The sequence below is a fragment of the Ursus americanus genome, chromosome 2 (genome assembly GCF_024610735.1).
Source record: "Ursus americanus isolate L20-20 chromosome 2, mUrsAme1.1.p, whole genome shotgun sequence".
Taxonomy (NCBI): Eukaryota; Metazoa; Chordata; class Mammalia; order Carnivora; family Ursidae; genus Ursus; species Ursus americanus.
Window position 1 is genome coordinate 30,544,217 of NC_142128.1, and position 23,969 is coordinate 30,568,185.

At 50.6% G+C, this 23,969-nt stretch overlaps 2 protein-coding genes across 3 annotated transcripts in view; one reads left to right on the forward strand and one right to left on the reverse strand.

Annotated features, from left to right (window-relative positions):
- The window catches only part of CPPED1 (calcineurin like phosphoesterase domain containing 1), a 201,860-nt gene extending 180,343 nt beyond the window's left edge, over nt 1-21,517 (forward strand). Inside the window, exon 4 of the mRNA XM_045777909.2 lies at nt 18,383-21,517. Within this exon, the coding sequence (XP_045633865.1) occupies nt 18,383-18,480 (98 nt within the window). The 3' untranslated portion in view covers nt 18,481-21,517. The remainder of the gene's footprint in view (nt 1-18,382) is intronic.
- The window catches only part of SNX29 (sorting nexin 29), a 510,975-nt gene that overhangs the window by 10,651 nt on the left and 476,355 nt on the right, over nt 1-23,969 (reverse strand). The window lies entirely within an intron of this gene.

The following is a 23,969-nucleotide window of genomic DNA, read 5'->3' on the forward strand; positions in this document are numbered from 1 at the left end:
TTACCACATATAATCTATATGTCCATCTCAAGAAGCTTGTCCGAGAAAGGCAGTCTTTTTAGATCCACTGCAGCACGAATGGGCATCTCTGATCTGATTCTCCTATAGGAGACTGTGACCTTGTCCCCTTATCTGGGCAGAAAGAGCAGGGGCCCTGGGGATTCCAGGTAATTTACCAGCAGGGCTATGTGGACAGGTCATGGGTGCGCCCGGCCTCCCAGTCCTCCCCTGTAAGACGGATCATAGTACAAAGACAACTGAATTTAAGAATGAGCGCAGCATCTGAATATGTCTTTCTCTGAGGACAATATATAAATGACCCATCAGCTGTGAAAAGATGCTCAACATCATTAGCAAGCCAGACACACGCCTCGAAGCCCCAGTGCAGGCTGCCTTCGCGCCCCCTCGGATGGCTACTATCCAGCAACACCAGTGTTGGGCACGATGGGGACAGATCAGAGCCCTACCACCTGCCGGTGGGAATGCTGACTGTTGTGGCTGCCGTCAAAGACAGGCAGGCAGTTCCCCCGATGATTACAGAGTTGCCGTGGGACCTGACACCCGAGAGGAGTGAAAATGCGTCCGACACAGAAACTTGGACTTGGGTGTTGAAAGCAGCAGGAGTCATAATGGCCCCAAAGCATGGACGCCCCAGTGTCTATCAGGAGAGTGGCTGAGGTCTGTCTGTACAATCGAGGAGGAGGATTCAGCTGTAGGGGTGCTGAGGCTCTGGTGCGAGTCCCAGGGGGCAGAACACGGCCCTCTGCCACCCCGCACCCTTCTGCCACACCACACCCCTCCGCCACATCACCGTGGTCCCCGACTACACAGGTTCAAGGCAGGTGAGAAGCAGCAAATGCGAGGGAAGGACTCTCCCTTTCCTTAAAAGCAGAAAACCTAAAACTCCCATGGGAAGGACATCCTTTCTACACCGGAAGTAAAGTAACAGTCTTCTCGAAAAGTGGAGGCCAAGAGCATTCTATACAGATAGATCTTGTGAAACTAATTCTCCTCTTCCTTGTGCCCCCCCCCCCAAATTAGATCACTCTTCCACACCTGCCTTTGGTTCCACGTTACACAGAAGCAGGTAGTCTTGGCGGTTTGGGGGTCTTTATTTCCTCACCATTCCCGTGTCTTGGAGCACCTATGGCTCTGTGCTTTTCCCTGTTCCTCGGGCATATGCGGATTCAACTCCCGGGCCAGCCAGAAGCCCTCAGGGGGAGGGAGAGACGCTGCCAGCCCCACATGTGCCCCGGCGTGGCTAAGCCTTGCAAACCCCATGCTGATCGAGACACGCCAGGCTCACCGGTCTGAGTACTGTGATCCTGCTAGTGGGAACGTCTGGAGTAGGGTTACCTGGAGAACAGGACGTATGTGGTTGCTTGGAGCAGGGGAGACATGGGGCTCCTTTCTGCCCTGATGAAAAGATACTAAAGCAGGGTGGCAGCTGTGTGTTCTCTGGACGCAAAGCTACTGATTTGGGCAGCTTTCAATGGGCGAATTGTATGGCATGTGAACTCTGTCTTAAGGCTGTTTAAAGAAATGGCCCAAGCTGAAAAAACAAGGTGGAAGGACATGGTAGGATCGTCTCTGGCAGGCCCGTACGACACAGCATGGGACTGTGCTGCTTGCCTGGTAACTGTCCTTCCCCCGCTGCTGAACTGGGATTTGGTCCCCAACGCATGGCTCTAACCGTTCCCACGCTCTAACAGTCCTGTCCTTCTGGTCCTGTTAAAGCCATGTTGGGGTCCATACGGGGAGGGTCTCAGACTTCGAACCAGTGTGCAGGAAGCAAGGGATGGAGGGACGCAGAGGCCTCCTTTCCCCAGGCCACGGGATGTGAACTTCCTGGGCTCTAGGGACTCCCTGCCTTGGAGACAGGAGCTCTGTGGGGACGTCTCTTCCCCATGACCGACACCATGCACCTGGTTCTCAGCTCAGCTGGAAACTGGCCTCGGCCCTCGCTGGAAGGCAGTGGGGGAAGCAGCCTCCTGAGCACGGCTGCTCACCCAGGACACAGCCCACATGTCCCCCACGTACCTCCTCGAGCTGTTGGGGTTCTCTCCTTGACCTATCAACTTGGCAACCCTTTCAGAAACAACTCCTCCCCCCTCCTGCTGGCTACCATCTGGGAGCCAAAGGAATCCGTGTCTGTAAGCAGACCCTGCCAGGAGCCCCAGGGGTGACAACTCTTTTTAATAAGCCTCTGGGGTGCACCCCTGTGGCATCCCAGTCCCCAGCATGTGGGTGACATCGATCCGATGGTCTCAGACACAGCAGTGAAAAATGGCCATGGGGAGAGATTTACTTTTTATTTCGCTTATAAACCGGGTGTAGAGAGCCGGTCAATATTCCATTTGCTGGGAGCCGCCTTCCGTAGCTTGGAGGGTGGCTTCGCATGGGTGATGCCGGCTGCCGGGCTGGACCCTGGCTCACGGATGGGACCGAGCTCTTTTCTACCAAAGCTATGACCACTGTCCTCTGAGACCCGGCTCCTTGGGGAGGTGTGTGTGTGCAGGAGTTAGGAGGACTGCGTTCTGCCTCCACAGTGAGCAAACCACGAAGAACAGCTGCCCTCCTATCTGCGGGGTTGGGGGAGGCCTCGCTTCACCCCCGCCGGCCGGTGGCATGAGGGCTGCAAGCGGCTGTGTTGGTCCAGATGTACCAGGCCACGCAGCCTTTGAACTCACTGTGGGCACGCTTTCGAGCCCCGGCCCCTACTACGATGGGGATCCAGAGGACGCGCTGTAGCCGTGCGCCGGTCACTCCGCTACGGTCTTGAAGGTTTCGCCGTGTGAACACCGTCTCTGGGGATTAGTGGAAGGTGGCCTCCGTGCACTTCCTCGGTTGCCTGCGCCCTGGTTAGATCTGGGGCCCAAGAGTTCTGCCCTCGCAGATGACCCACAGATGGTTCTGGTGGTTCTTCGGATCACCACACTTCCTAACCCTGAAAGGTCTCTGGTGACTGATTTTCAATATCATCTTTACACGCTGGCCTCATTAGGGAGGTGCCGTGATGTTCCTTTAGATCCAGGCAGTCTGTCCTGGGATGCCACAGACAGGCTGACACGGCCGGGAGAGCTGCAGTGCCAGCGTGCACAGGTTCCAGGGGACAGTCATGGGGTGCTTGCTGGAGGGCCGGGGCCTGAGCACCAACCCTGTATCTGTGTCTCCCGCCCACCCAGCTGGGAGGTGGGGGCTCTGCTGCACGCATGGAGTCTAGAACAGAGCGTCGAATGTGGCACGCAGAGGTGCAGGGACTGGTCCGATGTCACACGTTTCCTATGTGACAGCAGGACGCCAGCCTGGGCCCGTCTGACTACAGCCAGTTCTTCTCATCCTCTGGGCTAAGGGGCAGATGACAGAGATATTTGCAGAGAAAAATATCTCAAGGGTTCTGGGAAGACAGTATGAGGTGCGCTCTGAGGCTGGAAGAGGGGCTAGATGGTGGACTGCTATGAGAGCCCCCTGAGGATGGTAGGGAGCCCCATTAGTGTAACCCACTTCAGACGTACAGCCTCTGAAGTTTCCCAGTGGGGCCGGGAGTGACGAGGACAGAGAGGAGCCCCAGAGCCAGGGTGCCCTGTGGGGTTGGTATGGCCCCAGGAGCAGGATCCTGAGGTCAGAACCAAGACGGTGCAGTAGCAACAGAGCGGGGGTGGGGGGAGAGTACGAGGGTGCTGGAGAGAGCGCCTCCGTGGGCACAGGGACCAATCAGAGGGGGAAGTGTTCCATTTCTGTTTGGAGACTGGACTGGGGTGGGGGGGGGCAGCTGAGCTGGAGGGGAAGGTACAGCACGTGCCAGGCAGACAGGGCACCAAGACAGAGCGTGCACACGAGTGTGTGTGTGTGTGTGTGTGTACGCGCGCGTGTGCCTGCGGTCAGTGATGCTATTGGAGAAAAGTAAAAATGCATTAGGCCTAGTACATGTTGAAGGATGGTGCAAGTCCATAAAAACACTGTACTGCCCACTGTGGCCCCCAGACATGTCGGCTTTAATGATTTCACGGCCTGGACAGTGGATGGGCTTCTGATCGTTACAGACGCCCTGATGCTGTTGGGGTGACACTGGGCACCTGGCTGGGAGCCTCTTCAGTTAGAGCTCATTACCCCAAGTGGGTGTCCCACGGGTTCCCGAGCAGACGGAGACTGACATTCGGGAAGCTTTGCACCCAGCTGCCATGTTGGGACCTCCCCTGAAAGGCTGCTTTGAAAAGGGACTGGATCGTTCTCACTGCCTCTAATTAGCCCTCTACCTATGGCTAGTTCCTCCTGGAAACTCCACTCCCTGGATCCTGCCACTGCCCCTTCTCAGCCCCATCTCTCCTCCTTACCGGTGGGACTCAGGGCTCGATGGTAACCACTGCCCGTCTCCCTATCTTAAACTTGGCCAACACAGAAATTCTGCATTTCCCCATCTCACCTCCTCTCTGGTCTTCTCAGCTTTCCTAATCGGTACGACTACCTGCCTCCTTGCTCAAACCCTGACCCACCATCTTGGTCTTTCTTCCCTTCACATTCCATGCCTAATTCACCAAAGTGGCCCGTGGGCTCTCCGTCTGGACACATGTACAACACTTGCACTTCCTTGCCCACGGTGACATCCCAGATCCAGCCACCACGGCCTCTGGCCTGGACTCGCAACAGATTTCGAAATGGTCTCCCTGAGTTCGTGGATTCCTTGGCACCTCGTCCTAAGTCCCCCTCCATTTCCCTCCTGTACAGCTCCCGGCGGCCCTCGGGTCCAGCCCGCGCCACCCCCGGCTCTGCTCAGTTATCCCTGAGCTGCAGGTCTTGCTCCAAAGTCACCTCTGCTCGTGGGCCACCCAGTCACTGTGTCTTAGTTTCTTTATGGCAACTGAGCCTTGTCCTTCAGGTCGGACGGTACCCTGGTCATGCCCAGCTTAGTGGAGGCGGCCATGTGTGACACCGGAACATGGGCCTTGGAATCAGAAAGCCACGAGCACTTCTGAGGTTTACTTTGAGAAAACAGGAGTAATAATCCATATTCACTTCTCTCCTAGAGAGTGGTGATAATAGGACTTTTGAGACTGTTAATAAGGCACCCCCTCTGAAGCATCACCCAGATTCGGTCCGCTAGTAAAAGCTCAGTGGTTTTAACGCTGCGGGTGCAGAGGACAAGCAGCATAGAAAACCGTAAGGGTGGTGTTACAAGGCAGCGTGAAGTGAACAGACCTAAAGCCACATGCAGAAACACAGAAGAGAAGGAGAGACGGGTGTCCCGCCGTGTGGGGGGAGGCAGACCAGGGAAGGCCCAGAGTGTCTGAAGGGCTCCTACGAACCACCAAGAATGAGCAGACAGCCCAACAAACATGCAGGGTGAGCACTTCATGGGGGAAGATAAACAGGCTTGTTAGTCATTCTGCTAATATTTGTTGAAGCTTGGGGAGCTGAATCAGGGCTGGAACCATCCCGCTAAAACAAGCCAGATGAGGACACTCCTTGGCTCCAAACCCTCTCATCTCCCTCCTCTCGGAGTGAAACCCTTAGGATACTCCGCACGACCATCCTGGACACGGTCCTGCCTCCTCCCCTCCAGCCTTAAGGCTTCTCAGCGGGAGCTGGGCACACTCCTGTCCCGCTGCCTCTGTAGTTACTGGGCCCCAAAGAAAGCCACGTGCCCTTGTGCGCTCCTTCTCCTCCTTCCCTTCTGTCCTCTTGCTGGGGTCTCAGTGCGGCGTCCCCGGCCCCTGCCCCCTCCCCTGCATGAGCCGTTGGCGAGTGCTGCCGTGGTCAGTCTGGTTCACAGATGCCAAGCGGGCACGTCGGTGGGGGGTGGCCAGAACAGGCACTGCGTGAAGACACGTGGAATGAGCGAGTCCGCGGGGCACCCGGCACAGCCCCAGACCACTCTCGGGGAGCAGAGAAATGCAAGCTGGCGAAATATGCTGTGGCCAAGCACTGGGGCGGCGGTCCTAGGTGGCTGCGGCCCATACAAACAGCTGACACCTTTCAGGAAACCGGAGGAGCTGTGTGCGAAGGAGAACACGTACCCTATGGGACCCCGGACTCAGGAACTGCACTTCCAGGGTCCCTTTGACACAGAGGGGAGCATTTTCACAAAGACGTGTGTGAGGATATGCGATGCAGCCTGGCTTCGGATCGGGAGGCCTGCAAACAACCTATCGGCCTGGAGGTCGGGATCCTCCTTCAATCCGCAATGGCACGTTCGTAACACGCACCGCGGCCCGCCGTCACCGAGGACGACACACCCGTGTGCACGCACATCCGCGAATAACGCGAAAACAACGGGTTACAGAAGACTGCGTAGGATCCTAATGTTATTAAAAACAACACCTCAAATGAGAAAATGACCACATGCACGTAAACGCAGAGATAAGCAGACACAGGGCGATGCATTTGCTGTGGATACTGACACTGAGGAAATGTTTGTAACGAGGACTTACGCACACGTTACTCATTTAATAAACAGAACAAAATGTCGCATGAGAGAGCCCCTACACTGCTGCTTACAGGCCGCCAAGGAGCAGTCTCCCTGGGTCCCTCTCCGCGGCCCTGTGACAGCAGGTACACACAGCGTGGCCTGCGGGAAGCCACCTGGGGGGCTCCACAGGCAGGAGCGAGTCTCCTCTGGGTCCAGCCGCTACACCTGCTCAGAACCGTCGCCTTGGGAAAGAACCACCCTTGTGCACTGACTACAGACTCAAAGTCCCAGGAAGCTTGCGGAACTGTGAGCCAGGGGTCCAAAGCTCCCCAACCGTCAGCCACCACCTTCCTACCAGGCCATAACTACTCGCTCGTGGTTCTGAGGAAAGCGCTAATGGTCCTAGATGATCTCCTTTAATGTATCTTAGAACAGAAAGCTGATCTCAGCACGGTCCCCTGCTCACAGCCCTCCAGAGGCTGCCATTGAACAATGAATACATTTCACGCCCCTTACGACCTGCAGACAAGGCCACCCTCCCCCCACCAGGGAGACTCTCCCCGTGGCCACACCTGTTCCTCATGAGTTCATGTCACTGCTTGCAAGTTACCCACTGGAGACACCGCCCCTCACCTCACATGGTCCCTCGCTTCTAAATCCCCTTCGCGGCGCGTATCTCCCATCGCAGGAATTCCATCTGTTGGAGGTTTTGGTCTCCCCCACGAGACTGCACGCTCCCTGAGCCTGGTGCACAGCGGAGCCTGGTAACTGGTGGAGGAACGAGCAGCTTCTCCACTGGTCATTCTGGAGCAAGATCCCTGGGGCACCATGGCGTGAGACCTGATGGCCGGGGGTGTATCACTTCTATGCTTGAATTGCTACAGCTGGCTTGCTGTATGCCCTGCACTGTCCTCACTGCCCTGTATGGATGCAATAAACCACACCGAAGCCAGGGAGGGAGGGCCCATTCGTACCCCCTTTCCAGGTGAGGAAGCCAAGGCACGGAGAGGTTAAGGGGCCCAGGGTTAAGAGCACTGAGGTAGCAGGTTGCTAGCTGTCCGAATCCCAGGCTTCCCTCCTCCTTCCACGATGTACTGTACTCTCCTCATTCTGGAGTTCTTTCCTTTTCTGTAAAAGTCGGTAAGAACATTCCCACCCTAGGAGCACCTGGGTGGCTCAGTCGGTTAAGCGTCTACCTTCGGCTCAGGTCATGATCCTGGGGTCCTGGGACCAAGCCCTGCGTTGGGCTCCTTGCTCAGTGGGAAGCCTGCTTCTCCCTCTGCCGCTCCCCCTGCTTGTGCTCTGTCAAATAAAATCTTAAAAACAAAAACAAAACAAAACAAAAAAAACACTGCCACCCTAGCTTGCAAGGCTGAAGCTAAAGAGAAAGGCGAAACTTGTAGATGGACACGGAGCAGGGGTTGGCAAACCACAGGGTCTGCCTATTGTCTATGGTGCTTTCATGCTACTAGGGCAGAGCTGAGTCCTTGCAGAGATGAGTGGTCTGAGTGCAAAGCCAAGACGGTCCACTCTCCAACTGGTGACTCCCAGCCTTCTCTAGAGCAGCAGCCCCGGGCAAGAGCTTCGGCACAGCCGCAGGGGCTGCCATTCGCGCTGGGGGCACCCGGAAGTGGTCAGTGCACTGGATCCTCAGAGTCTCCATGCGGCGGGGTAGAAGGATCCTCGTGGCTCAGGAAGGGCAAAGGGCTTCTCCTGCAGGGCCCAGCTGGGATGAGGGCCCGCTAGTGTGACTCTGAAGCCTGTGTGCTACCCCGCAGTAGACTCAGAACGCAGGGTCCCTGGCTCTGGGGGAGAGGAGGCGGGGAAGCGTCCTGGAGCTGGTGGGCCCTCCTGTCACACCGGAGTGGAGACGGAGGCTCAGAGACGACAACTGGGCCCACGTCGCACTGGAGGTGGCAGAGTTGATGTTCAGAACCAGGTCTGAGACCAACATCAGATTGTTCTAAAAATTTAATCCCAGTGTAGTTAACATACGTTGTTCCGTTAATTCAGGTATACAACATAGTGACTCAACACTTCCATCCATCACCAGTGCTCATCACAACTGCGCTCCTTCTTCCCCATCACCTGTTTCACCATCGCCCCCCACCTCCCCTCTGGTGACCCTCAGTGTGTTCTGTATAGTTATTTTTTGGTTTTGCCTTATCCCCCCCCCGTTTGTTTGGTTTCCTAAATACCACAGATAAGTGAAATCATACCGTATTTCTCTTTGACTTATTTAGCTTAGCATTACACTCTCTAGATGCAGAGATGTTGTTGCAAATGGCAAGATTTCACTTTCTTATGGCTGAGTAATACTCGTGTGTGTGTGTTCTTTATCCGTTCCCGTACGGATGGACACGGGCTGCTTCCATGATCTGGCTATTGTAAATAATGCTGCTATAAACACAGGGGTGCATGTATCCCTTTGAATTAGTGTTCTTGTATTTTTTGGGTAAATACCCAGTAGCCAACTACTGGATTATATGGTAATTCTGTTTTTCATTTTTTGAGGAACCTCCATCTTCGTGTCCACAGTGGCTGCACCAGGGTGCGTTCCCACCAACAGTGTGTAAGCGTTCCTTTTTCTCTGCATCCTCACCAGCATCTGTTTCTTGTGGTGTTGATTTTAGCCCTTCTGACCCGTGTAAGGGGCTGTCTCGTTGTGGTTCTGAGCTGTATTTCCCTGATGCTGAGTGATGCTGACCATGTTCTCATTTGTTGGCCATCTGGATGTCGTCTTTGGAGAAATGACTGTTCATGTCTTCTACCCATTTTTAAATTGGATTATGTGTGTTTATGGTATTGAGTTTACTAAGTTCTCATATATCTTGGACACTAAACCTTTATCAGATATGTCATTTGCAAATACCTTCTCCCACTCAGTAGGCAGTCTTCTAGTTTTGTTTCCTTTGCTGTGCAGAAGCTTTTTTTTTTTTTTTGACGTAGTTCCAATAGTTTATTTTTGTTTCCCTTGCCTCAGGAGACAGACCTAGAAATAAGTTATGGCTGATGTCAAACCACTTACTGCCTATGTTCTCTTCTAAGATATTTATGGTTCCAGGTCTCACATTTAGATCTTTAATCCATTTTGAATTTATTTTTGTATACGGTGTGAGGAAGTGATCGTTTCGTTCTGCATGTAGCTGTCCAATTTCCCAACACCATCTGTGGAAGGGACTGTCTTTTTCCATTGCATGTTCTTTTCTCCTTTGCCAAAGATTAACTGACCATATAATTGTGGGTTTCTTGGAGAGTTTTCTATTCACTGATCAGTCTTTTTATGCCAGTACCATACTGTTTTGATTACCACAGCTTTGTAATATAGCTTGAAGGCTGGAATTGTGATAGTTGCGGTTTTTTCTTTTTCTTTTTCAAAATTGTTTTGGCTACTTAGAGTCTTCTGTGGCTCCATCCAAATTTTAGGATTGTTTGCTCTACTTCTGTAAAATTGTTTTCTCTATTCTGCAAAATGTCCTTGGTATTTTGATAGAGATTGCATTAGACCTGTAGATTGCTGTGGGTTTTGAGTGTGGAATGTTTTTCCATTTCTTTGTGTTGTCTTCAGTTTCTTATACCAATGTTTCATAGTTTTCAGAGTAAGGTCTTTCACCTCCTCAGTCAGGTTTATTCCTAGGTAATTTATTCTTTCTGGTGCCATTCTAAATGGGATTGTTTTCTTAATTTCTCTTTCTGCTACTATTAGCCCCTAGGAATGCAACAGATTTCGGTATATTTTGTATCCTGCAACCTTACTGAATTCCTGTATCAGTCCTGCCAGTTTTCTGTAGGGTCTTTCAAGTTCAGTATCATGTCATCTGCAAATAGTGGCAGTTTTATTTGGATGCCTTTTATTTTCGTTTGGCTGTCTGCTTGCTGTGGCTGGGACTCATTGTACGATGTCGAATAGAGGTGGTGAGTGGACGTCCCTGTCTTGCTCCTGACCTTAGGAGGCAAGCGCTCAGTTTTGTCCCACTCAGTATGAGGTCTGTTAGCTGTGCACTTTTCATACGCGGGCTTCATTTTGTTGAGGTAGGTTCCCTCTAGACCTACTGTGTTGAGGATTTTTATCATAAATAGATGTTGTACTGTGTCACATGATTTTTCTGCATCTACTGGGATGATCACATGGTTCTTGTCCTTTCTCTCATGTGATGTATCATGTTGACGGATTTGTAAATATTGAACCACCTTTGCATTCTAGGAATAAATCCCACTTGATTGTGGTAAATGATTTGGATTCAGTTTGCTAATACCTCATTGAGGATTTTTGCTCTATGTTTATCAGATATTGGCCTATAGTTCTCTTTCTTGTGTGTGTGGTATCATGGTTATCTTTAATTTTTCTTTAGAAGTTTGGTAGACTTCACATGTGAAGCTATCTGGTTCTGGTCCTGGACTTTTGTTTGTTGGGAGTTTTTGATTACTGATTCACTTTCATTGCTAGTCATTGGCCTGCCCCAATTTTCTGTTTCTTCCTGCTTCGCTTCTGGTAGGTTATACGTTTCTAGGGATTTATCCATTTCATCTAGGTCATCCAATTCGTTGGCATAAAATTTTTTTTTCTCTTTTTAGAGAGAGAGCATGAGCAGGGGAGAGGGAGAGACAGAGAATCTTAAGCAGACTCTGTGCCAAGCACGCAGCCTGACGTGGGGCATGATCTCATGACCCTGAGGTCATGCCCGGAGCCAAAATTAAGACTTAGATACTTAACCAACTGAGCCACCCAGGTGCCCCTTGCATATAATTTTTCTTACATTGATCGTATTTCTGTAATGTTGGTGGTTATTTCTCCTCTTTCATTTGTGATTTTGAGTCCTTTCTTTAATGAATCTGGCTAGAGGTTTATCAATTTTATTGATCTGCTCTAATCTTTATTTCCTTTCTTTAGCTGGTTTTAGGTTTTCTAGCTCCTTTAGGTCTAAGGTTAGGTTGAGATTTTTCTTGCTTCTTGTGGTGGGCCTGTATTACTATAAACTTCCCTCTTAGAATTGCTTTTGCTATGTCCCAAAGATTTCAAACTGTTACGTTTCCATTTTCATTTCTTTCCATGTAAGTTTTGATTTCTTCTTTGATTTCTTGGTTGACCCATTCAACGTTTAGTAGCATGTTATTTAACTTCCCTGTATTTGTGGTCTTTCCAGATTTTTTCTTGGATAGATATCTAGTTTTATAGCATTGTGGTCAGAAAGATGCATGGTATGACTTCAGTCTTTGAGTTCATTGATACTTGTTTTGTGGCCTAATATGTGATTTTGGAGAGTGTTCCATGTGCACTTGAAAAAAATGTGTCTTCTGTTTTAGGATGAAATGTTTTGAATGTATCTGTTAAAGCCATCTGGTCCAGTGTGTCATTCAGAGCCACTGTTTCCTTGCTGATACTCTGCTTGGGTGGTCTGTTTGTGGGTGTAAGTGGAGTATTAAAGGCCCTAATGTTGTTGTATTACTATCAATTAGTTTCTGTGTTTGTTATTAACTTTTACGTATTTGGGTGGGCCCATGTTGGGTGCATAAATATTTATAATTGTTATATCTTCATGTTAGATTGTCCCTTTTATTAGATAGTGTTCTTTGGGTATAGTCTTGGTTTTAAAGTCTGTTCTGTCCAGTGTAAGTACTGCTACCCCAGCTTTCTTCTGAAATCCATTTGCGTGATAAATGTTTCTCCACATCCCTTCACTTTCAGTCTGTGGTTATCTATCTGTGGGTCTGGTATGAGTCTCTCGTGGGCAGCATGTAGATGGGTCTTGTTTATTTTTTTTTTATCCATTCTATGTCTTTTGATTGGGATGCTTAATCCATTTACATTCAAAGTAATTATTGATAGGTATGTATGTATTGCCATTTTGTTACTTGTTTTGTGGTGGTTTTCCAGTTTTTCTCTGATCCTTCTTTTGCTCTCTTTCATGGTTTGCTGGCTTTCTTTAGTGATACACTTGGATTCCTTTCTCTTTATTCTTCGCAGGTTACTGGTTTTTGATTTATGGTTACCATGAGGTTTATCTACACATCTTCTGGATACATTAAGTTGATGGCTGCTTAAGTCTGAATCCACTCTTTATTCTTCTCCCCACATTTTAGGTATATGGCGTCCTATTTTACATCCTTTATTTTGTGAGTCCCTGAATGGATTTTTATAGATATACTTATTTTTACTGTTTGTTTGTTTCCTACTGTTCATACTTATGGTCTTTCCTTTCCACTCAGTCCCCTGTAACATTTCTTGTAGGGTTGGTTTAGTGGTTATGAACTCCTTTAGCTTTTGTCTGAGAAACTCTGTATCTCTCCTTTTATTCTGAATGATAGACTTGCTGGATATTTTTGGTTGCATATTTCTTTCCTTTTAGCACTTTGAATATATTGTGTCACTTTCTTCTAGTTTCTGCTGAAAAATCTTGATGGCCTTATTGGGTTTCCCCTTGCATGTAACTGTCTTGTCTCTTGTTGCTTTTAAATTTTTCTAAAGAGAATCACTGCTTTTCCCCGTTTTAATTACTGTAGGTATTGGCGTGCACCTCCGCGGGTTGATTCTGTTGCAGGATCTCTGAGCCTCCTGGGTCTGGATATCTGTTTCCTTCTCCAGATGTGGAAAGTTTTCAGCTATTATTTTTGCACATTTTCTGTCCCCTTTTCTCTCTTTTCTTCTTCTGGGATGACTATAATATGAATGTTATTACATTTGATGAAGTCACAGGGTCCCCTAAGTCTATTTTCATTTTACATAATTTTTTTTCTCTCACCTGCTCAGCTTGATTACTTTCCCATACTCTGTCCTCCAGGTCACTAATTCATTCCTCTGCTCCCTCTAGCCTGCTGTTTATTCCATTTTATTGTGTTATCTGTGATGGGTTCTTTATTTCCTTGTGAAGGGTCTCACTGATATCCTCCACTGTTTTTGCCAGTCTAGTGAGTACCTTTATGATCATTAAATTCTCTACAGACACACTATACTTGTATCCATTTTGCTTAGCTCTCTTGCTGTGATTTCGTCCTGTTTTTTCATTTAGGACATATTCCTCTGTCTCATTTTGTCTACCTTTGTGTTTCTGTGTGTTAGGAAAGTCAGCTACATCCTTACTCTCGAGAGTAACGGCCTTCTGAAGAGGTTTGGTAGTGCCTCGCAGTGCAGTGTCCCGTGCCCCAGAACCTGGTGCTCCAGCGGCTGTGTCCCATGCGTGTTGCACGTACCCGGGTGCTGCTTCCTTCAGTCACCCGCAGACGTTCTCTTTGCCTGCTGTGGGCAGTGGTGGGGCATGCAGTTTTAACTAGTGTGCCTCTGGCTTCCACCGGGCCTGCCACCGCAGCTGCCAGGATGAGGACCTGCAGAACGTGTGGGTAGGGAGATGTGTTTGCACTGGTCTTCTAGGGGAGGGGACCCGTAGCATAGGGACTGAGGCAAGTATGACTGGGAAGGGCACAGTCAATGACGTGCTGGGGGCGGGGCTTGGTGTGAGCAAGTTCGCTAGTACCTGTTGGCATCACAGTGGTTCTGGCAGGTGACCCTGAGTTAATACTGGGGGGTGGGGGAGGGAGATGGCACCTGCCAGCTCCTTTGTTCCTGGAGGAGTCTCCCGGGGACACGCTTGAGATGAGTAAATAAAACTCTCCCTCTAGTTTTTTCAAAAATGCCTCAGGCATTTTTCAAACTGCTGCTTTTATGCTGTATCTCCACCGGCTGTGTCCTGCTGTCTCTTTAGGGGTGGGGACTCAGGACTATCTATCTCCCAGAGCTGAGATGAGCCTGCTGATTTTAAAATTCCAGGCCTTAAGTTCCTCTGGATTTAGGAACACAGGAAATTCGGTCCCTCCCACTTTCAAAGTCAAGTGTGATGGGTTTTCGTCTCACTCCTGCAGGCTCCCCACTGTCAATACTCCGTAACTCCCCAGTGGAAGGGCACGGTAAGTTTCACTCCCCACCATGTCTGCCCTTCCTCCCCTCTTTCATGCATTCTCTTCTCTGCCTGTACTTGTGAGGTTTGCTGTGCCTGTCGTTTTCTGGATTACTTATGCTGAGTGTTATCTAGTTATCTAGTTCTATCTGCAGGACAAGGTGAGCTTAGGGTCCCCTTACTCTGCCGTCTTCCCAGCCTCTCCTCCAATACTTTTTTAAAGCTGGGGTACTCACCCCTGGGTATACTTCAGAACCACCAGTGGGACTTAAAGAGAAGCCCTGTTGCACTGGGCAGGGCTTGGCCTCGTATTGCTCAGACTCCTGCCAGGTGATCCAGTGTGCAAGCTAGGGCTGAGGGCCCCCAAATTTAAAGCAACCCTATCACTTGGGGGCAAGTCTGCAAATTTGAAGACCAGTTAAAAGGAGAACTGTTCCCTTTGAGCTCAGATGCAAGTTTATTTTGGGGGGTTGGCAAACTGGTTGAACATTTGATTCTATCAGACCTTTTGGAGACACAATTTTATTTTATTTATTTATTTTTAAAGATTTTATTTATTTGACAGAGATAGAGACAGCCAGCGAGAGAGGGAACACAAGCAGGGGGAGTGGGAGAGGAAGAAGCAGGCTCATAGAGGAGGAGCCTGATGTGGGGCTCGATCCCACAACGCCAGGATCACACCCTGAGCCGAAGGCAGACGCTTAACCGCTGTGCCACCCAGGCGCCCCCACAATTTTATTTTTTAGAGAAGGGGAGAGGAGAGAGAGAATCTAAGCAGGCTTCACACCCAATGCGGAGCCTGACGTGGAGCCCAGTCTCACTACCATAAGATCATGACCTGAGCCGAAATCAAGAGTCAGACAGACACTTAACAGACCAACCCACCCAGGTGCCACTAGGGAAACAATTTTTAAACCCTCCTTGAAAGAGGGCAGATCTGAGCACAGTCTGTGAAGGCTGGCAGCTGTGGGATCTGCATGGATGCCAGTGAAGTTTTTCTAGTATTTTCCTGGCAGCTGTGTGCCCTGGTTTCACCATTCCACACTAGATCAGGCCTCATTCAAGAAAAAGAAGACTTGGGGCGCCTGGGTGGCACAGCAGTTAAGCGTCTGCCTTCGGCTTAGGGCGTGATCCCGGCGTTATGGGATCGAGCCCCACATCAGGCTCCTTCGCTATGAGCCTGCTTCTTCCTCTCCCACTCCCCCTGCTTGTGTTCCCTCTCTCGCTGGCTGTCTATCTCTGTCGAATAAATAAAATCTTAAAAAAAGAAAAAGAAGACTTAAAGGTGCTGCTCCCCTCACTGGGCCTGCACCTTACTTACAAGCACGGCTCACTCAGCTCACGATGAACACAGGCTTAATCATCTTCCATGGTGCCCCAAGCCTCTGTATCTCTAGGGTTCAACTGAGAATTTCCATTTCAATAAAACAGGCAATTCAGAGTTTCTCTGGCAGCTTTCCCCCAACTAATTCTTAGGAAAATAACATTCAAATAAGAAAGGCCCCGTGTATAAAAAGACAGTAGTTCCATCTTCTTGAATAAGTTAAATAAGGCAAAAGATACTCCCTTCTCCGTCTTCCTTTTTTCTCTGCTCTTCAACCTCAATATACTTTTTGAACTAGATTATTTTCTTCAATAGAAAACAAGTAGTGCAAAATAAAACATGCAGAGAAAAATGTATGAAGTGAGTCTCCCCCACTCTCCAGGCAACCATGGTGATTTTTCTAGAGCTCTCCATTGCATATAAACACAGGTGTGCGTATGTGCACATCTAAATTTATGCACTGTGCTGCATCTTGCTTTTTCCTCTTAGAGAGATGTAGCATGGAGAGTTTTCCATCCCACTACAGGCAGGTCAGCTCCAATATTCTAGTCTAGGGACCAAACTTCTGAAGGGGCTAAGAGCACACATGCAACTCAGCCCTCATAGCATGAAGACGCCCCAGACAACGTGAATAAATGCGTGTAGCTATGTTCCAATACAATTTATAAAAACAGGCAGTGGGTGGGATCTGGCCTGTGGACCACAGTTTGCTGACCTCTGTTCTAGTCTAAACTCTGGTGATTCACCGGTTGTATCTGTCCATGGTTGCGTGATACCCAGACACCATGGCCTGCTGGCCCAAAAGCACAGGGACCAGAACTGGGCTTTCTCCTTCACGGGTACTTGACTGCACACAAAAATCCCCCATCTGTTTATCACCCAACACATCTCAAGCTAAATGCTGCAACAGATTTTGCCTGGTGACTCTCCTGGCCCCGAGCAGCATCCAGGACACCAAAATGCTGGGCCCTGGGACCAGTTCAAGGGAATTCCAGCAGCGTTGTTTTATTATTATTAAGATGTACTATATTATTTCTTTCAGGGGTACAGGTGTGAGATCATCAGTCTTACACAACACACAGCGATCACCACAACACATACCCTCCCCAATGTCCATCACCCATCCCTCCCCGCCACCCCCCCGCCCCAGCAACCCTCAGTTTGTTTCCTGAGATTAAGAGCCTCTTACGGTTTGTCTCCCTCTCTGGTTTCATCTTGTTTCATTTTTCCTGTCTTCCCCCATGATATTCTGCCTTGTTTTTTAAATTCTGCATATCAGTGAGATCATATGATAATTGTCTTTCTCTGATAGACTTATTTCACTTCTTTTCATTTTAGAGATGTGGGTGGAGGGCAAGAGCTCTGTAGCTGCAGAAAGCAGGCCTTAGGGCTGGGGTCCTGGAGCAAAGAGCTAATCCCTGTTCCAACCCCTTACTGGCTGCATGGGACCCAGAAGACACCAGTGCTCAGTAGCGTGAGGGTACCTGGCACACAGACATTCAAATGGCAAACATGATGATGAAAATTGATAAAAACAAGGTCAAAATTTTACCCCAGTATTTTCCATCTGCTGTGTCCCCAAGAAACCATCATCACTTAACATAAAGCCACATGCTATGATTAATACCCAGCTCCAAGTGTGGCCATAAGTTCCAAGACTTTCCATGATCTGTCCATGCTCACCTCTCTGGGCCCACCTTTCCTTGCCCTATCCTCTCTCAGCTCCATGTTCTTCTCTCTTCTTCAGAGAAGTCTGCCCTGTCCCCTTGCTGATAGTTAGAATCGCCTATTCAATTTTCTGCTCCCCACCCCAAACCAAACCACTAGGAGAGCAGGGCTGCCCCTGTCTTATTGCCTGCTGAGCCCAAGCACCTGCTTGCTCAACAGTGCTGTTAAAACGAGTGCTGGCACCTTCAGGACATACACTGAGGGCTATGGGTGGAGCCTTGAGGAACGGAGCAAGAGCTGGACAGACCCAAGCCCACTCTGGGCAGAGACAATACAGGTCTGTCCTCTGACCCAGAGTCCCCGGGGCTTGAGCGGAGGGCAAGGCTCCTCCCAGTGCAGTAGAGTCCAGGAATGACACCTCCCCCGCAGCAGGGCCCTGTGGTGCTGGACCCCCTGGGCCCAGGGCAAAGCCCACCATCCTGGCAAGGTCAGGGGGCTTGGGGCGGGGGGAGGTTCAATTCAAACCACCTTTGAGAACTTCCAGCAGGCACCAGAGATAATTCCCGGGGGGCTCCTCCTGAAGGCACAGAGGTCACCGGGGAGACGGGCTGCAAGCAACTGTCCCTACTGTCCTCTCAGAGCCAGTGACAGCATGGGCAGGGAGAAGAGCCTCACCCGCCCGAGAGAGGCAGCATGAGGAGGACCCAGGCCGGGGCAGCCGCAGGACAGGCCACCCCGCCCTCCCACGGTAGCCTTTCAGCACTTCTTCATTCAAGGAAGAGAAGCAAACACAGCTGCGCCCCTACAGTGGGGCTGGCACCAGGCCTGGTCCTTAGATCTTGCTTCACTGAGAAAGCGGATAGATAGATAGCAAACGGCCTGCTCTTCCCCTGAGAGCCAGAGGAACCTGGGCTTGTGCCTTCATCTGAGAACAGGCTCTGACCGTCTGAGGTAGGAAAGCAATCAGCCCACTTTATAGATGAGACTGAGGGTCAGAGAGGACCCACAATGAGACACAGCAGAGCTGAAACTGACACCCAGGTCCATCTGGGTGCAGCCCCTGCACTCCTCACCCCATCTTTCCTGTTCACACAGGTCTTCTGGATGTAGCAAGACCACAGAGCCGGCCGAACACAGCTCAACGAAGACTAGCCACCACCCTGGGTTCAAAGCCTGGACCCAACACCTCCTGAGGGAGGGACCCCCGCAGGAGTCACTCCTACAACCTAACTCCCCCCGTGGGAGCAAGCAGAGCAGCTGGCCCCGTGAACGGCCACGGCAGGTGCGTGCTGGCCACACTTCCCTGGAAAGCAGCCGCCCCAGGCCCGGCTCCCACACTTCTGCAGTGGCCTTTCTGGGTCAGGCGCGAGAGGAGCGGGTTTCTCTGCGCCAGGATGTCCCTGCCCCCCTCGTCCTCCACGCAGAGCAGGCACAACACGCTACAGCGACGATGCTACTTTTAGCCCTGATGCAACATGACAGGCCTCGCGTGCTCTGGGGGCGCCCCTGTGAAGAGGAGCGGCAGCAGGGAACGGGCAGGCCTGGACTCTGCAGTCAGGGGCTCTGGTCTGGAATTTCGGCAAGTCGCTTCATCCACGACCCACAACCTGCTCACCTGTCCAACAGCAGCAGCTACCTTTCCGGGTCGAGGACCAGCGCACAGAAGGCCTAGAACGTGGTTCCCGTGGTTCCACAGAGCGGGGCGAGGGGGGTCCCTTGCTAATGGACAGCCATGATGACCAGGATCGCTGCTGTGGTTATTTGGTTCCATCTTCACCCCCACCCCTCCCCTGCTCCAACAGCAGTGGCGGCAGCAGGGGGGGCAGCCAGCCTGGCACGTGTGCCACACAGCCGGCCCCCGTGGAGCAGCACTCTGCATGCTCGGTCCTCACGGCTGAGGGGAAGCCACCTCCCCCAGAGCCCATCACACGGGGACATCCGCCTGTATGTGACCATTTCCTCTCACCTACCACAAGCCCCACACCTGCTCCCGGTGGAGCCATGAGGAGGGTCCTGGAGCTCCTGAGTGCAGCACAGCCATTTTGCAGGTGAGGAACAGAGGCTTGGGGTGGGGACATAGGGCTCAGTCTTCCTGCGGCTGCCTGGACTCAGCCAGGCCCAGGGCTCCCCCGCTGACATCAGACGGCCTGTGGAAGCACAACGCCCTTGGCCGACTCTGCCAGGGGCCCAGTACAGGGAGGGACGTTTCATGGCTGAGAGGTGGGAAAGGCATCATGTAGCCCTACGAGAGCCGGCGCTGGTGACAACACCTTGTCCTACCCGTACTGCTGCTGCCCTTTCAGAACCATGGGCACCATTCTGACAAGAAGGACGGGAAGACCCCAGGGTGAGGCAGTCCAAGCTCCCTGCAGAGGTGACCAAAGACGAGGCACGCAGCTATGGGGAAGGAGCTCTGCTTGGCCCTCAGGCCACCCTTCAGAGACGTCGGGAAGCATCTGCTGGAGGCTGCTGGCTACTCGAGAGGGTCAGAGCGGGCCCCTGAATGGGGTCCTGGGGGACAACAGCTATGCAGCACGGTCACAGAAGACCAAGGAAGTGAGGAAGGTATCCAGAATCCCCCTGAGAAGGCGGTCAGGTCAGCATCCCGTTCCAGCAGAGGCTCTCGGAGGGGGAAGAAGTGCCCCGGGCCTCCCCACCGTGGGAAAGGGTCGCCTGACTTGCAGACACAGCCCCTTTTGCACACTGCTGCCTCCTGGACCAAGTTCAGAGGCTGTTCCCCGTCCAAAGTGCCCAGGTCGTGGTTCGTCGGCCCTCCTGCCTGGCGCACATCCTCCCGGGGCTTCCACATTGAGCTTCGTCTTGGAGCTCCTAGCTCTTCCTCCCTGCTGTTCCCTCTCAGGGACCAACTTCTACAAGGTAGGCAGGCTGGGTCCTGTCCCCTTCTCTGTCCTCACCCCCCAGGCTCCTCACACTAAGTGCCCCCAACACATGGGGACTCCTGCTAGTCTGCTCCCAGCCCAGACCTCCATCCTGAGGGCCGGGCTCTTTGGCTCAGTGCCCCTCCCACTTGCTGCCGGGATGTGTGACCAGAAGCTCCAAGGCAACATGCCCAAGGCCACCTCCCGCTTCCCCCACTGCCCTTGGCCAAGCCCACTTTATAGATGGCAACTGAGTCCTTCCCCTGTTCCTCACCCGACAACCAGAGCACCATCCCAACTCCTCTCTTTTTGTGCCCACATCAACCCTGTGGCACATCCTCTCCACTCGACAGGACTCCTTTCCTACCTCAGACTATATTCCAGAGTATATCCAGAATCAGACTGTTCACCATCTTCTCATGCCTGTGTGACCACATCCTCTTTCACCTGACCTCTCTGCTTCCTTCCCAGTCCCCTATCCTCCTTCACAAGGGAGCTCTTCCCTCTGGTGGCTACCAGGTCACTTGAAGTGGTAGCTGAAGTCTTCCCTCGGCTACACTGCCCTCTGGGATAGGGCCATTCTCCTTGCCTCCCCGACTTCCCCTCCTCTGCTCTTCCCTCTGCTTCTGTTGTATAGGCTTCCTGCTTTCTCAAGCGGGCTGAGCAAGCTCTGCCTCAGGACCTTTGCACTTGCTGCTTCCTCTACCCGACACATCCCTCAGGTCTCCTCACACTGTATCAAACTATCCTGGTGGCCTTCCCCAGCCATAAACAACACACCCCCACCTGGTCCCTTCCCCTACACACACACAGTGTCATGTGCTATTTTATTTTTCTCCATAGCAACCACCATCTGACCTACAGACATTTACTTGCTCATTTAATGTCTACTCCACCTTAATGTCCAGAGGGCAGGGGCTTTATTCACTGCTGAATAAACGCAATCAGTATCTGAACGGGTGCCTAGCACATAGTAGGTGCACAGTAAGTATCTGCTGCCGGGTGCGTGGACGGACTGAGGACTTTTCCTCCCTCCCTGCCCCAGTACTCCCAGGACTGTCTGTGCTTCTGGCCCCGTCCCGGGTGACACAGCTGTGCCTGTCCCTGGGACCCTGACCAATCCTGGGGAGAACTGCCTGAGCCTGGCCTCACCTTTTCGTGTTTAGACTCATTCTAATCTCTTTATATTTAAAATTTCCTTTAAAAAAAAATGTGCATGTGTAGAAGGTAGATGCTTAAATGTCTCTAATTTTCTCATCATGTTTTCTTAGTTTTCCAGTCAAAACAACAGCTTTAACTGCAGTGGTTCTATATGGATTAAGAAATAAAGATTCTCTCCTCTTTGTTCTAATTGTTTATAATGATCAATCTATATATTTTACCCATGTTTTGCTGCTTGGGTTGAACAAAGGGTGGAAAGGGGAAATTTGTTTCTGCTCTATAGAGTTGAGGACCTACTATGTGCCTGGTGGCTTTTATTCCCCACTGACACGTTGTGGGGTCTGGGTGATTAGCTCCTTTCTCTGGATGAAGAATGATGATGTGCAGAACGGAGAACATCCTGTCGAGCTAAGAGGCAGACTAGGAACCTGAACCCAGGGCTTTCCATGTGCACACGGAGACAGAATAGCTGGATGTCAAAACATAAACTATAGTCCCCACCAAAGCTTAGGTCTTGCCCGTAGTTGTCAAATTTTCCCAAACAGCTGGGAAGCTCAGGCTCCCCTGAGACTCATCCCTTCCTCACCCCCTAAGGTGGTCAGGTACCTCCAACCTCTGCTTCCAGACAACCCGAGTCTGGACAGCCAGACCCAAGGACCCACGTATCCTGCTGAGGCTGGAAGAGCAGGAAGTGCAGATTCAGGAAGCTGGATTGGCGGGGGCGGGGAGGCTGAGTGGGAGAGGACCTGGCATCTGCAGGACCTTGCTGGCTCAGCAGATGACGGTCTCCCCTGCCAGCAGCAGCGTGCACAGAGTGGGGGTCCCATGTCTGATGAGGAAACCCACCATGTGCCGAATGAAGCAGAGAGCTTACCCTTCCCTGGGTGAGGGGCTTGTGGCTTGTTCTCTGTGATGCTGGCTGTGCCAAGGAGCCACCCCCAAAACCTCCACTACTCCCCAGTGATGTCCCAGCACTAGGCAGACAGATCCCTTCACTGACTGATCCTCTTGCCCCTCAACAAGCCTCCAGGCTGGCCTGCAAGCTCCCTGAGGCCACAGACTGCTGGTTCCGTCTTCCCAGAGCCTAGCATGCTGCCTGTGGCCTGCAAGGGGAGAGGAGATGCAATAAGTATTTTTTTTTTTTAAATGAAGGAATGAATCTCAAAGCAGGGGGACTACAAGTCTCATTTTCACCCTTGTGCCCTTGGCATGGCTGTATAGCAAAAAGATAATTATAAACATCTACCCACCAGTAACTGTCCATCAAAATATATGATGCAAACATGGACAGAACTGAAAAGAGAAAGAGTTCCAAGATTGTAGCTGAAGACTTTGAGACCTGCTCTTAATAATGCACAGAACCAGCAGAGAGAAGGAAGGGAACTGAGGACCTAACAAACCCAACAGACACACACAGAACATTCTACCCAATGACAGCAGTCAAGTGCCCAAGGGACACTTTCCAGGATAGACCGTATGTTAGGCCACAAAACAGGTCTCAAGAGATTTGAAAAGTATCTTCCCTGACTGCAACAGGATGAAGTTAGAAATCATTAACAGAAGGAAAACTGGAAAATTCACCTATTTGTGGAAATTAACACCACTCTCCAACACCCAACAGATCAAAGAAGAAATCACAGGGGAAATTAGAAAATACTTCAAGCTGAACGAAAATGAACACACACCCTACCACAACCAATGGATCCAGTGAAACCAGTGCTAAGGGGGAAATTTCTAGCTGTAAATGCTTACCTTTAAAAAAAAAAAGAAAAAATCAACAACCTAACTGTATACCGTAAGGAGTTACAAAAAAGAACAAACAACCCAAAGGGAGCAGGAGGAAGAACATGAGAGCGAGCAGAGAGAAAAGAGAGAACAGAAAAGCAAGAGAGAAAATGAAAAGATGAGCAAAGTTGACAAACCTTTAGCTCAATGGACTATGGAAAAAGACTCAAATTACTAAAATCAGAAGTGAAAATGGGGACATTATTACCAATTCTACAGAAATAAGGATAAGAAGGTTGTCAACAGTTGCACACCCTAAGTTGGATCACCTACATGAAACGGACCAATTCTTAGAAACATAAAACCTACCAAAACTGAATCCAAGAAACAGAAAATCTCAGAGACTTGTAACTACTAAGGGGACTGAATCGATTATCTAGTCTCCTGACAAAAGAAAGGCCTGGACCCGACGGCCTCACTGGTGAATCCTGCCAAACATTTAAAGAAGTCATGACAATCCTTCTTAAACTTTTCCCAAAATGTCAGATGAGGGAATACTTCTAACTCATTCTATGAGGCCAGCATTGCCCCGATACCAGACCAAAGACAGTATAGGAAAACTATAAACCCAAATCCCTGATGAACAGTGATGTAAAATCCCTCAGCAAGGATCATACACAGTGACCCAGTGGGACTTATTCCTGGAATGCAAGGATGGTTCAACATACAAAAACCACTCCATGTAACATTACCAGAATGAAGGGGGGAAAAGTGATCTTCTCAATAGATGCGGAAAAACGGCTTGACAAAATTCAACACTTTTACCATAAAAACACCCTCACACCCTTGATTTCTGGAGCACAACCCTGGGCCCGGCTACGAGGCAAGCACCTTGCAGTATCTGTCCCACTCAATCC